General features: G+C 40.7%; 1 protein-coding gene across 4 annotated transcripts in view; it reads right to left on the bottom strand.

Moving 5' to 3' along the window:
- LOC113138715 (RAS guanyl-releasing protein 2) overlaps nucleotides 1-13,053 on the bottom strand; it is a 29,684-nt gene that overhangs the window by 10,335 nt on the left and 6,296 nt on the right. For 3 of the 4 annotated variants that reach the window (XM_026321415.2, XM_026321402.1, XM_026321393.1), the window contains exons 2-12: nucleotides 9,434-9,566; nucleotides 9,099-9,201; nucleotides 8,883-8,939; nucleotides 8,532-8,663; nucleotides 7,896-8,046; nucleotides 6,832-7,005; nucleotides 3,768-3,884; nucleotides 3,105-3,386; nucleotides 739-813; nucleotides 309-431; nucleotides 22-137 (exon numbers count right to left, since the gene is read on the bottom strand). In XM_026321415.2, coding sequence (XP_026177200.1) covers nucleotides 22-137; nucleotides 309-431; nucleotides 739-813; nucleotides 3,105-3,386; nucleotides 3,768-3,884; nucleotides 6,832-7,005; nucleotides 7,896-8,046; nucleotides 8,532-8,663; nucleotides 8,883-8,939; nucleotides 9,099-9,201; nucleotides 9,434-9,503 — 1,400 coding nt within the window. In that variant the 5' untranslated portion in view covers nucleotides 9,504-9,566. The remainder of the gene's footprint in view (nucleotides 1-21; nucleotides 138-308; nucleotides 432-738; nucleotides 814-3,104; nucleotides 3,387-3,767; nucleotides 3,885-6,831; nucleotides 7,006-7,895; nucleotides 8,047-8,531; nucleotides 8,664-8,882; nucleotides 8,940-9,098; nucleotides 9,202-9,433; nucleotides 9,567-13,053) is intronic. The other variant, XM_026321408.1, reaches the window with a different exon arrangement.

Below are 13,053 nucleotides of genomic sequence, written 5' to 3' on the forward strand. Positions count from 1 at the left end.
AATAAATCTGCAGATGCTCACTGGTTCTTGTCCAGTTCTCCAAATTTGCTGAGGTAAGGGAAGTTGTTCCTGATTGCTTCAAATTCGTCCCTGGAGATGTGGCCGTCACCATCTGTGTCAAAGTTCTTGAAGACCGACTGTAGGAGAGAGGTTGTTTTAATTCTGCTGTAAAGCACTAGATACGGCACCTAGTTACTTCACTTTGTGTTTGGCTCATGAACACAAATTCCTTACTCAAGTTACTTTACGTAAAACATTAAACAAGTGAAACTGCAGACAGCCCTGAGAGGGGGCACTGTGAAACTCACTTCCACCATCTTCTCTATGTGTTTTTTGATGATCGTTGGATCTGCGCTGGGCTTCACTGACACAGCCCACTCATCAATCATTGGGGGTTTTTGGTCAGGTGCGGGCGAGGGACTGGAGTTCTGCTACAGATGATAAGAAACCAAAAACCATGAGATGAATATCAACACAGGGGAGAAGTAGCTGTCATCTCACAAAGTGACACAGTGGACCACAATGTCACGAGAGCATGAAAATAAAGATTTCCATGTCTATGTGTGACACTTGATATCACTCCATAATCACTACATTTGTAACACAGCTACAGTATCATAAAGTAGTGCAGATGTGGGGTTTGGAAGGTCATGGGGAAATTTAATATCAAAGCTGATATTTAAACACATCAAACAGTCCCACAGACTTTAGCACTGAAGTTTTAACACAGCTGCTCACCACCGGCTTCCGTGGTTCCCTCTGTAGAGACATCTGGTAGATCTCTTCCTCTGTGTGGTACTGGTCCAGAGACACCTGGACAGAACATGGCACAGTACTGTGTAAACCTCATGTCAGTGCCCTCTAGAATCAACTCAGATATTCAAGTAATAATCTATGACATCATTTTATCCTTAAATATCCGTCTTCATACACAACTGCTGAGACATCTTTAACTCAGCCACTAGGGCAACAGATGAGCAGATGAGAGAGCAGCATCTACTTTTTTGCTCCAGGTAAGACACCACAGCCAAGTGCCACATGTGATCATCCACTGAATCCATTGCTGGCATCAAATTATTTTTTTCCTCAGAGCTATTCTCTAAGTGCAATTGTGTTTCCTGGGTTTTATTGGGTTGAAGTGGTAATTGTGGAAGAGAAATAAAGCTTTTCCTTTTTCTTGGACTTTAATTTATAATTAAATATTACAGTATCTCTGGGTGAAGGTTAACTGTAAACTCTTCACCACATTCAGCATGATATAAAGGAGTCATTTAAAAGGCTGGTGTGTTTGGCTTGCTTATTTTAGCTCTCTACATAGGCATGCCTTTCTTTTTCATTATTTTAAAAGATTTATTGACTTCTGAGCTGTACGCCATCTAGATCAACCCCAATAACTACTGGCATAGTATAATTGGGTATTGACTCCGTCCAGAAAACCTCCCTGATGCCCCTCAGAACCAAAACCTGTCAAGTTGCTTTCATTTTTGCAGGAAAAAAAAAAAGGTGAAGCCAGCTGCAATCTCACATGAACACCTGCAGCCACCCTGAGTAATTGATTTCTTAGGATTGTTTAAACTCAGAAAATTCCTGTCCTCTAAATCAGGAAACTCTTATCAGCATCTGCCAAAAATATCAGCACACACACAGAAACACACACACACACACACACACACAGCGGTTTAGTTTGAAGTGCTAAAACACCGTCTCAGCTTTCATGCTGAAGTGAAAGCAGCCACAAAGCTGATCAGACACTCAGTCAGTATTCTCAGTCTAAGAGCTCTCACTAAATATAGGCTGAAGAATCATCCTGTGATTATGCCACAGAGTATACTCATTTATTTGTGCTGCAGTTGTACTAAACTGTTTTCTGAAACATGGAAAACTCAAATTATATGAAATATGTAATTTTCTTAATACTAGTGGTACACTTCTGTGAAATAATGCCTTTGTTTATATAAACAGTTATTTTGAGTTTATGCCATTATTGGGTATCTAGTTTATATTTCATACTGTTCCCTCACATTTCGGTGCTGAGTGTATTTCATGAGGCAACAAGCTGTTCTGGACGGATTATTTTGAAGGCATCTATTTCTTCCTGTTGATGTTTGGTGATTGACAGCGGCGTGATACAGGGAACAGTATGTAACAAGCAATGTTTTGGCAGCTAAGGCAGAAAGACTGTGGAAGAAGTTGCAAAATTACAATTCTCAAGAAACACTTGTACACTTTTATAGCAACGATAATGATTCTATTTCACTAGCTCTTTATATAACTACTTCACAGCTAAAAGAGATAAGAAAACACTGAACAAATCAGTAAACCTAAATTCCCACAGTGTAATGTGATCTCCTAAGTAAAAGGCTTTTACTGCAAAAGTGCTGAGATTCAAAAGGATATAGTGATTTGAGTGTGATCCTGCGATTGTGAGTTCACTTCAAAGCCAAAGAAGAGCCCTGCCAGTAGATTTCAGTGCAGGTTAACAATTTAAAGTTCAGTCAAGTTCAGGAGAAGCTGAAACAGGGGCTGTGATAGATAAAAGCACAGTTCAAAACAAAGGAATTGGCTACTAGTTAACAGTGTTAGAGTAATTAACCAAAGATGGTGCAGTAAATCCATTGTTTCATCCTTGCCATTGAGCTGAAATTTAATATTATTTTTATTTAAAGCGGCACTTCAGCTAAATGGTGCTATAGAGTTTCATTATGGAAAACACAGAATCCAGCGTTCTGACTCCTCTGCACCAAATGTATTTAGTGGTGATTTGGTTGCATCGTGTATAATATCTGGCCTTTTGTTAGTACACAGATTTTGTTCCAGTACCGTCTCTGACCATGTGCCAGTCAAATCACAGCAGAGCAAGTCTTTGTATCAAACAGGCTGCCTGTTACGCTGGCTAGACACAAAGTGTTTGTCCCTCTCAAAGTTCTCCCTCCTACTTCACTGCTGTCTATGCACTACCTGATGAATAACACACTGACAGCACCTGACTCAGGACATGATTTTGCTCAGCACAATCTGTCCTTCTGCAGATACATTTTTAATTCAAGCCAAACATTCACTGTGGAATCCCGGACATGCCCACTCTGTCCAGTGTTTGCACTCACTGTCAGCAGGTTGAGCAGGTCAGTGTTGGCATCGATGCTAGGTGGTGTGGCCTGAATGAGCGCCAGCTCTTGAAGGATGGTGTAGAGCTGCTGGGTCTTTGCCAGGTTGACCCTTGTCTTCTCTTTGTCTGCCCAGTCTGGCAGTGCCACATGCACAGCTATCAGGTCTTTCAGGTGCACACCGAGGATGGGGAATCGGAAGCCACAGCACTCGGAGAATCGCTTGCGGTACTGGCTGTAGTTTCCACATGATGTCACCAGTTCAATGAGGCTGTTGAAAACCTGTAGTTCAGTGAATGCAGAGGGGTGAAGTTAGAGTTCAGCCTGTCTCAAAAATTTGTTTAGTGGAGTCAGAAACTTTCTGGAAAACTTTGCTCCAGATGGACTTACATAACTGACAAGACACTGTAACTCTCCCAACTGTTGCATGAAACTTTACAGTCATATGGCTCAAATTCATAGTCCTAAAAAGCCAGTGTGTAGGAGTAATGGGCACACATAAGGAGCCTGGCAGCTCACGCAGTGGAGATGTAGATTACTAAATCAAGACTGAATATCACTTGTTAGCTAAGTGCATCAACAGGGAGTGAACATTGCTTGGCTGTGTTTAGCTGTAGCTGCCATGATGAGCAAAGGTTAAGAGGATGGTAGCTGCTACTGCACCTTGTTGGTCTCTGTGCTGATGTGGGCCTGCGTGTCTTTGAGACGAGAGATGGAGCTGTTGCTCAGGCCGCCTACCACCGCCATCAGTGTGTTGAAGTTCTGCAACTGCAGCAGTTTCTGTAGATGAGGAAGGAAGAATATTAGGAGAGAGTGCAAAAAGAAGAGACAGCAAAAGAAAGTGTAAGCTGCTGCCAAAAAGGCCTTGAGCAAGACTGAAAGAGAGAAGGTTGTATACATTTTAAAAAAGATTCATTAGGGGTCAGAAAGATGCAGCAGTAAATAACAAAAGCTTGTGGGGTAGTGTTCAGCAGCCCATATGCATGTCCACACATGACTCTGAGTATACCAAGGTATTAATGAATGCTCTATCCTGTCTGTGTCAAAGTTTGGGTAACACTTTCTGAATGGCACTCTGCAGGGCTCCACGTTGCCCTTCAGCCTGCTTGGCATCTCGCTGAAAATCAATGGGGTCACAGCTGTGTGGGAGGGCTGCCAGAGGGGATCATTTGATTCTGCTCAAACACCCTTTAGAATCAATTGGCAAAGCATTGTGGAAGGCAGCCCCACAATTGCAGAGTCAGCCTGGGCTACAGTGCACATGCACGTGGCTGTTGGCAAGGCCTGGAACAGACTGCATTGTCAACATGTCAGGTCTTTCCACTGTAGAATGAATGCTGCGTGCATGACAGGGCGGGGAGATGAAAATCATCCTCTTGTCAAATAATTGTTATCAGTGGGTCCAATGATGATGTGGTGTGTTTATCAACACAACAAGGCACATGCATAGTGAACATGCTGTGAACTGAACTGGAATTGAGCTTTTCATGATGCATCAAAGGGACACTTTTGCATTTTATATTAGAGCACAGGTCCTTGAATGAATGTGAGTTATTTGCAATGTGCTCTCAACAGAAAACTGAAATGCGACACAACCAGCACACCCTGAGGGAAGCTTTTGGAAATGTCAAGTATGTTGAGGCTACCTTCTGTGATGCCTTTGAATACATTTGAAATCAGCATGAACATGATTTTTTTTCCCTGCGTGCGCTCGCACAGTGCTACATTTGTGAATGCCAAAGTCTGAGGCACTGGAATTGGCAAAGAATTAACGAGAGAGGGATCCAGCAGGGATGGTCTGACTCTGATGGCATTGTATTCAGTCTGCATGAATGCCGTGGTCCAAAATGACTTTTGGACACCCCACTCAGAGTGGGACACATTGATTCTCATTATGTGGACAACTTGTCTTTCAAGCAAGAACTGCAGGCAGCTTAGACTAAGAGAGAAAAAAAGCCATTAGCACAATAGCACATGTTGCAATAATATTTATAATGCTTATTGTGTCACGCCGACCACAACAAATAAAACATTAAACCTTTTACAAGCCACTGCTCTACAATCTCAAACTTCCCCTGCACTAAACAGTGATGAACATCCTTGCTTGCAGTTCTAGCTGTCTCTATAGCTGTGCTTTGACCTAAATGCAAATGACTGCCCCAGATGAGAGGTCAGTAATTATGAATGGAGTGATCTAAATCAGATTCACCAACAAATGAAAAATCAGTTTCAATCAATTCAATGTAAGAGTGATGACAAACTCTGCCCTACATTTAGTGTCTGCCTTCGCCTCCACACTGTCATAGCTTCACAAAACACTGGAAAAAGTCCATCATTCAATATCAAGGAGTGCCATACAGCTCTGATGGGGTCTCCTGATGAGAGTCCTGCTGAGCTGTTGGAGCACTGGTACATTCTGACAGAAGGAGGTGACAAAACCTGCTGAGACACTGCTAAATATATTATGAATGACTGAAGTTTGGAGATCAAGAACGAATAAACTGAAAATGGGAACACACCAAGACCTCGCAAAATGATGAAAACAACCCCAGAGCAAGCCTATAATGAGTAATGAGGATGCATTCACTGGGAACTGCAGGATATTAGTAAGTTGTCTGGTTGACTCAAGTTTTCTTGGAGTGTAGCGACAAGTGAATTGCTGCACTCAGGAAAACTCAGTCCATCTGGCAGACAGCAGCAAATAATGATATCAGGTTTAAATTATATCAATTATTAAAACACAGAATTTGAAAGGATGTTATAGTAATAAAAGGATGACAGTCTCCTGACATATGGTCAGGCCCATCTAAGGCAGCAGGCTGGCAGCTTTGTCTGGAAACTGGTGGAAAAAGACCAGATTAAGTTAAGATTAGGATTAGAGCCATCTTGACCTGTAGATGACCATAAACGATTGCAATCAGAGTGCGAAATGAAGGAATACATGGCTAAATCAACATATAAAGGATAATCTTACTATCATTATGGATTATATCATGAGTATTACACAAAATCTGTAAATACACAAGAGGGAAATTTGGAAGGAAAGGAAACAAATGGATTCCCAATGATGGTTAGACCTGCTGGTACAACACTTAGCTAGGCCTTAGGACTGACAAAAACTTCCAGGGAACAAAATTTATCAAGGAAGTGCATGTAATGTTTAATGAAACACAACATCTTAATTTAATATTCCTTGGAACAAAAAATAATTCTTTCATTTTATTTATTACACTTTACTGTCTAACTCTGCATATCAAATTTCTGTGGCTTTCATTCTTGCAAACCAACAGGTTCCACATGCACAGCCAGTGTTGGAGAGAATTTTATAAACCCTTGGATCAATTAAAGCCTTTGGAAAATGCATCACCACCTATCACAAACAAGATTCTTTTTCATTCGTGGAGATGCAAAAGGCTTCCCCAGACAGCAGTATTATCTTAAAGAGCATATCTCAAAATGCTGAAACCTCCAAAGCCCTTTTAAATTAAATTGAGTATCTGTGCCACCTAATGGGAAATCTAGGCTTGTATATGTGTGCATGCAAGTCATCAACGCCACTGTGACTTTCCCTTTCTCTCTACATCTCTGGTTTAATCTTTAATCCCTCATTTAACATTGTTCTCTCCTTGTTTTCTGTGGCAATCATCTCCTAACAGTCTGCTTCTTCATGCGCCCAGAAACCCCTGCTAATATCACTGTCTTAAACTTTAACCATAAACAGACAAACCTGTGCCACTCTGATGAAGTGGGTGATGACGGCAGCTCTCTGTGGGGCGGTGGGCTTGCTGAGCACCATAAGCTGAATCCACTGGGAGACGCTGTTGAAGAGTGTAATGAACCTTTCCAAGATGGGGTTATCCACCGTGCAGCCATGCATCACAAAGCTGTGGTAGTCCTGAAACTAAAAGAAAAGTGGATCACTGACAACTGCTATTTATTCCAAATGGCATACTGGACTCTTTATTGTTATAAATCCTGACAATTTTAATCTCAGAAATGTTTTATTTAGACAACTCTGTTTGAAATATGTTTCTTGTATATTCTACAGTTTTAGAAAAATGCAGAACTTAATGGCTGATGCTCCCCTTTCAAGGCATAGTTTGACATTTTGGTAAACATGCTTATTGGTCGTTTTGCTGAGAATAAGGTCCTAAGATCAGCATCACTTTACGTACCGTAAATATTTAGCTAGAGGCATCTAACCCTATCATGAAGATTGGGAACAGCTAGCTGTCCACCAGCCAAATACACACTGTATATTTCATCCATTCAAAAAGCTTCAGTTTCCTGTTCAAAGGATTTTGGTTACTATAGGCTTCTGGTTGGAGCTTGATAGTTACTATACAGTATATAGTTACTATACTAAATGCATAAATCTGTCACTACTGAACATTTGGGCCAAAGGGCTAAATTCTATATTTGTATTTAGTAGGATTTTTTTTAACTTAAGGTTGAGATTTTAGAGAAACAAAGACAAAAAAAGATAAAGCACAACCACTGTCCGCAACTTGCCACCAAAACCATCCCAGCTGAATAAATTATCTAAATATAACTAGCATTTAAATCAGCACAGACCCAGGCGCAGATATTGCCTACCAAAAATAACACCCAAAGAACAAATAGGTTTCCAGACAACAAATATAATTACTGCCAGTAAAAGTACATTTTAACCTCTATTGCTTAGCAACTACAATGTGCCGTCAGCATGCAAACACAGAATTACTGGAGAACCTCAAGAATTCAAGAGCCGTAATATTCACACTAGATACACGGCCTTAGCAGCAAACTGACCAGGATCTTGCAGAAAGACTTGTATTCCAGGTAGGTCAGGTGTTCTGCCAGCTCACAGGAGTCGAGGTGGTCAAACAGCAGGGACATTTTCCTCTTTTTGGACACCGATGGGACACGCTGAGTTACCTGTCGCTTCCATTTATACGATGGCCTGACAGAGACAATAAAGCACATAACAAATTAGTCAATGAAAGGTTTTCTCTTCTTACATCCTTTGGAATAAAACCATAACAGATTATGAGGATCAACTCATAATACAGCCAGTGTTCAGGTTACAGCTGGACTTAGAGCTGTGTTGGCTGGACCATGATAAATTGCATTACATAGTTTCCACAGTGATAAAATTCCATAAAACCTGGAAAAACATGAGATACTGAAGCAAACAACAAACTTTTTCTTTAAGTGCAGAATTTATTTCTCTAAGGGCATTATTTGAAGTCACAAATGTTTTGCACAAAACCTACACATGGCCCACTAAAGCAGAGTTGAGTGACTTTTATGGGAAACACAGAAGTCACTGACCCTGCATAGCATAGCTCGGCAGAGTCTGAGAACAGGCAATAAAAGGGCACACGGACATAAACAGCCACGGACAGAAACACTCATTCATCGGCTTTCAGCAGCCGATTCACTCACACACTGTCGAGGTCAATGAGCTGACTCTGGCTCTCGTTGCCCTCGTTGGTTAAAAGGTCTTTATAGTCTTTGATCTGATCTGCCAGCTCTGGGTTCAGATTGAACTCTGCTGGAAACTCAGAGATCCAGTACCTGGAAGGCACAACAAAGGGTTTCAGAGAGAGAAATAATGGAAAATACAGAAAAAAATAGAGGAAGTTAGACTTGTTTACAGCTACACATGTGACTGTTAGTTTAAAACCAGGCTATAACAACCATATTGTTAGAGAGCCAAAGAGGGAAAAAAGGGGGAAAGAAAAAATGAGAAATGACAGCAGAGAAGAAGCACCAGATGTGGTAAATATTTATTACTTGACAAGGTGGCATATTCTTGTTTGGCACTCAGCAGTGCAATTCTCCTCTTGAGATCTGATCCACAAGTCAAGGTGAATCAAACATTTAAGTTACCCCCCCCCATTTCAGTCAACAGCAACTCTAATTTCGAGGTTTTTGCTGAGGTTCTTTTCCATCCTAAGAGCTTAGAAAGGTTCTGGCACCACTTTTTCCAGCTATGAAAACAAAGGATACTTGAGCACTAGTTTCTTAGCCATGTCGGTTGAAGGGATGTACCAAGGGTGCATCATCAGGAACATCCGGACTAAGGAAACATCCTTCAAAGTGCCCTTCTCATCTGAAACAGGATAAAAGGGTGGCACTGGTGTCATCTCTTGGTGTACATTGCAAGATCACCTCCTGTCAGTCATTTTCTGATCAGGAAACTGCACAACATCATATAGGCAATTCGAAATTATTAACATCATACAATCATATTATAAAAAAGATACTGTAATAAGATTTGTTTTGATTGAAATACTTTGAAATAAATAGAATTACTCAAAGTAGTAATGACTCAAATGACCAACCAAAGGCTTGGATGCACGCTTCCACCAGCTCGTCCACTGTGGCCGACTGCTCCAACGACATGGACTCCATCGTTCCTGTTCTCTTTGTCTTTCCCTCGTTTCCCTCGTTCTGCTTTGACCCTGGTGCCTCACACTGAACAAAACAAAGAAGATGAAATGAGAGGATCAAAGGCAAGCAAAACAGTAATTATGAAGCAAAAAGAGAGAAAATGAAATTCATTGTACCAGTTGCTCCATGTTTCAGATCGTCGTAAAGTCAGTTATATTGCATGCTGCTCCTCACTGCAAGTGTGAGCGACTGTCTGTATTTAGGGCAGATATAATGGTATTTTCTGTTAAATATAATTGGGAAATCTGTCTGTCAGTGTCATCCCCTGCTGATGTGATGGTTTGACTTGATGCAATAAATTCAAGACGCCAGTGTCCAAAACCTGCAGTGAAAGTTGTTCTGCTTGAAGGAGCATAATTTAATTGGTCCAGCCTTCAGTGGAGAGCTTAACTGCCTTACGATGAAAAACACCAAGAAGGTTTGAATGCATATCAGCCTCCATGAATCGTAGAGCTGGACACTGTTTGAAACCTTTAGAGACTGGTGCCAATAAAATAACTGAGTGATGACTGCAAAAACACCACCTTTTTGCCTTATATTAACAAAAGCTGTTATACAGTGTGAAATTCTGATGACTTATAGGAAAATAAGTTTGGATCTATATATAAATATATAACATAGTTTAAACTGAGCTTCATATAAAGTCATTTTGATGACAGAATTAAACTGAAAGTAGAGGATTTAGCCCTGCTTTGTCCTTTATATGTTCAAAAACAGTAACACAAACAAATAAAGAACCAGGAAACCACAATTTATCTATTAATGACATGCCCCAGTGGAGTATGTGGTATAGACTACAACACAATGCAATGATAGTAAGTACTCAAGGCATATCAGCAAATATTTGAAAATACGAACACTTTGACATATGGCACTATTAGACTATTTTTGCAGTGAAAAGACAGACTTTCACAACATATGCACAGACCTCTAAACACAATACACATCTTTATCGAAAAGTGATGCTTTAAGAGCATCCTGAAACAATTTTTTGCTCTAATTCTAAAAAAGGTTATTGGGCCTTTTGAGGAAAAACACACATCCAGTCTTCTCTGTAGGTTTCGGCTCAGTGTGGTGGTAAAACATGAGATGAAAGAAGTCACCGGATATTTTGGCTCATTGCTGATGAGTGTGACAGTAACACTGGGGTAGGACTCAAGTAAGATAGGCCACAAAATCCACAACAACACACCCCCCTTCTGTATGTACTAATGGCTCCTCATTGTTGTGGTTCTGTGGCAGTGGGAGAAGGTTGTGATGAGTATGTGTATATATCTATTGTGCCTGACAAAATGAAGCCTTCCACTGTGCTGTCTCTGCTGCAAAGCGGTGGGCGGACACACTCAATTATAGGCTTCACAAGCTGTCTCAGCCACACACACACACACACACACACACACACACACACATACAGAGACACACACATTTCTGAAGCGATGGAGGGAAAAGAAATGATGGTGAAAGAGGGAGAAGTATGACCCCAAACCTTCAGTCATTATACTGTACATCATAAGTGTCAGAGTGTGTGAAAAACACAATGATGATGAGTAGGATAAAGTTTAAATAATAATCTTTACCTTTATGGTCAGATCATGGTGAGATAATATGCAAAAAATAACAGCACTGTCAAAATTAAGTGCAGTTGTTACAGACAGATGTGTAACTTCCTGGGAGGGAAGGTCACCACAGGAACACTTGCAAGACATAGCTCAGCAATACTTCTTAATGCAACTTCTCTGAAACAGACACCTCTGCATACACCTCAAGAGTATAACTGGTAAAAAAGGGGCTAAATGTCCACACTTATTAATGTTGAGTTATCTAGATCTAAGATGAAATGGATTTCTCTGTCAAAAAATGAGCATCTGTTTCACTTCCGAACAGTCCGTCCTCAAGAGCAAAACGAGGACATAAAACCTCATTTCTTCGCAGATGCACAGACTGCGTCCATCCCTCAATGGCTGTAACACTGAACAAAAAGGACAGGCAGGGGTATTTTTTTTCTCTACCACCTGTGCAAAGGCTGAGCTTGCTTTTCAATGAGTCTAGTCTGGCACTGTGGCACAGGTTGTGCCTGTCTTGACGATGATACCATCTTGCCATGATACCGTCTTGCCATCTCCTCGAATACACCATTCATCATCCTGTTGACAGGAGCTCTTTGTTGCCGCCTGGAGAATAATTCTCTGTGCTTTCAGGAGAAGGCAGAGACTGATTAATCCTTAAAAAACTCCTCTCCATTCTTTAAGCATTTTCCCCACAGTCTCAATTTGTGATAGGCAGCACACACTGCGAGAGCTTTGGTGTTATCATCGGTTGCCTGGTGACAATGATCCAGGGCCATTGATCGGGCAGATTAGGGGGTGGGATGAGGCACAGAGGTGATGAAGGGACGGTGACAGGTGTGTGGTCAAGCCTGATCGTGCAGAATGTGCACTGTGCTGCTGGTTTGATGGACAATGCCCAATGCACAAGCCAGATATGGACAGACACTATCTCACTGCTGTACTTCTCTTTTCAACTAATACAGCCCCCCAAAAACATCCATAAAAACTGGTCCCCACACCGTGATGCATGTAACACCTCTAAATATTACTTATTGTTAGGAAGTTACAAGCCAAAGAGCCCTGGCACATTTTTCAGCTTCATGTAGATGAGTGTACAGAACAACACCTTCAATTTAACACTTGACCTGTAAAGTTTCTTTCTACAGCGATTACACAATTTCTGTCCTTATGGATTCAGCCTGTTCCCTGGCTGAATGTAGAAACCTTTCATATCTTTTCACACCTGAAAATTGACAGTAGTATTGATTGACAATAAGACACAAACACACAACACACTGCTATTGATACTCCCACAGTGAGCTAATTTCCACTCTAACAAAAACCCTGAGCTAATCCATAGTTCCTGTTCAGTCAGCGACTTTGCTTTTACTGCCACTTGGTTAAAACAGGTTTGAAAGATGTGCTCCTGGGTAATGCTCATGTGACAAACGATGCAGATGCATGTATTCACTCTGATTAACTGTTAGAGGGTGGAAAACATACAATATATTGGTCCATCCTGCCTCGGACAAAAATGCTATGGTACTAGTACTAATTACTAAATATTTATACTAAAATGCTGAAATAACATGAAGAACGTGGTAAACACCTTATAGATTATAAGGTCATCATATAATTTTAGCACATAAAGTATAATACTGTTGTAGATATCAGGGCTGCCAGGGGAGAACGTCATATTGATAATAAGTTACTATGAGCATGTTTTCTTAAAGTGCTGATCAAATTAGAAATTGTAATTCCAAAATACATTTAAATTTAAAAGTAATTGCTAAAAGTGATTGCTTGGCTTGGATTTCTTTATTTTCTATGTGATTTTGCACACAGTTAATTTAGTGCATTATGGTTTACATCAAGGATTACATTTCAGAAAATATACTCTTATTGGAAAATGTTATTTGGTAGGTAAGCATTTTTCTCACGTCAATACTAGGGCTGGTGCTTGT

This window comes from Mastacembelus armatus, chromosome 18, assembly GCF_900324485.2.
Source record: "Mastacembelus armatus chromosome 18, fMasArm1.2, whole genome shotgun sequence".
Taxonomy (NCBI): Eukaryota; Metazoa; Chordata; class Actinopteri; order Synbranchiformes; family Mastacembelidae; genus Mastacembelus; species Mastacembelus armatus.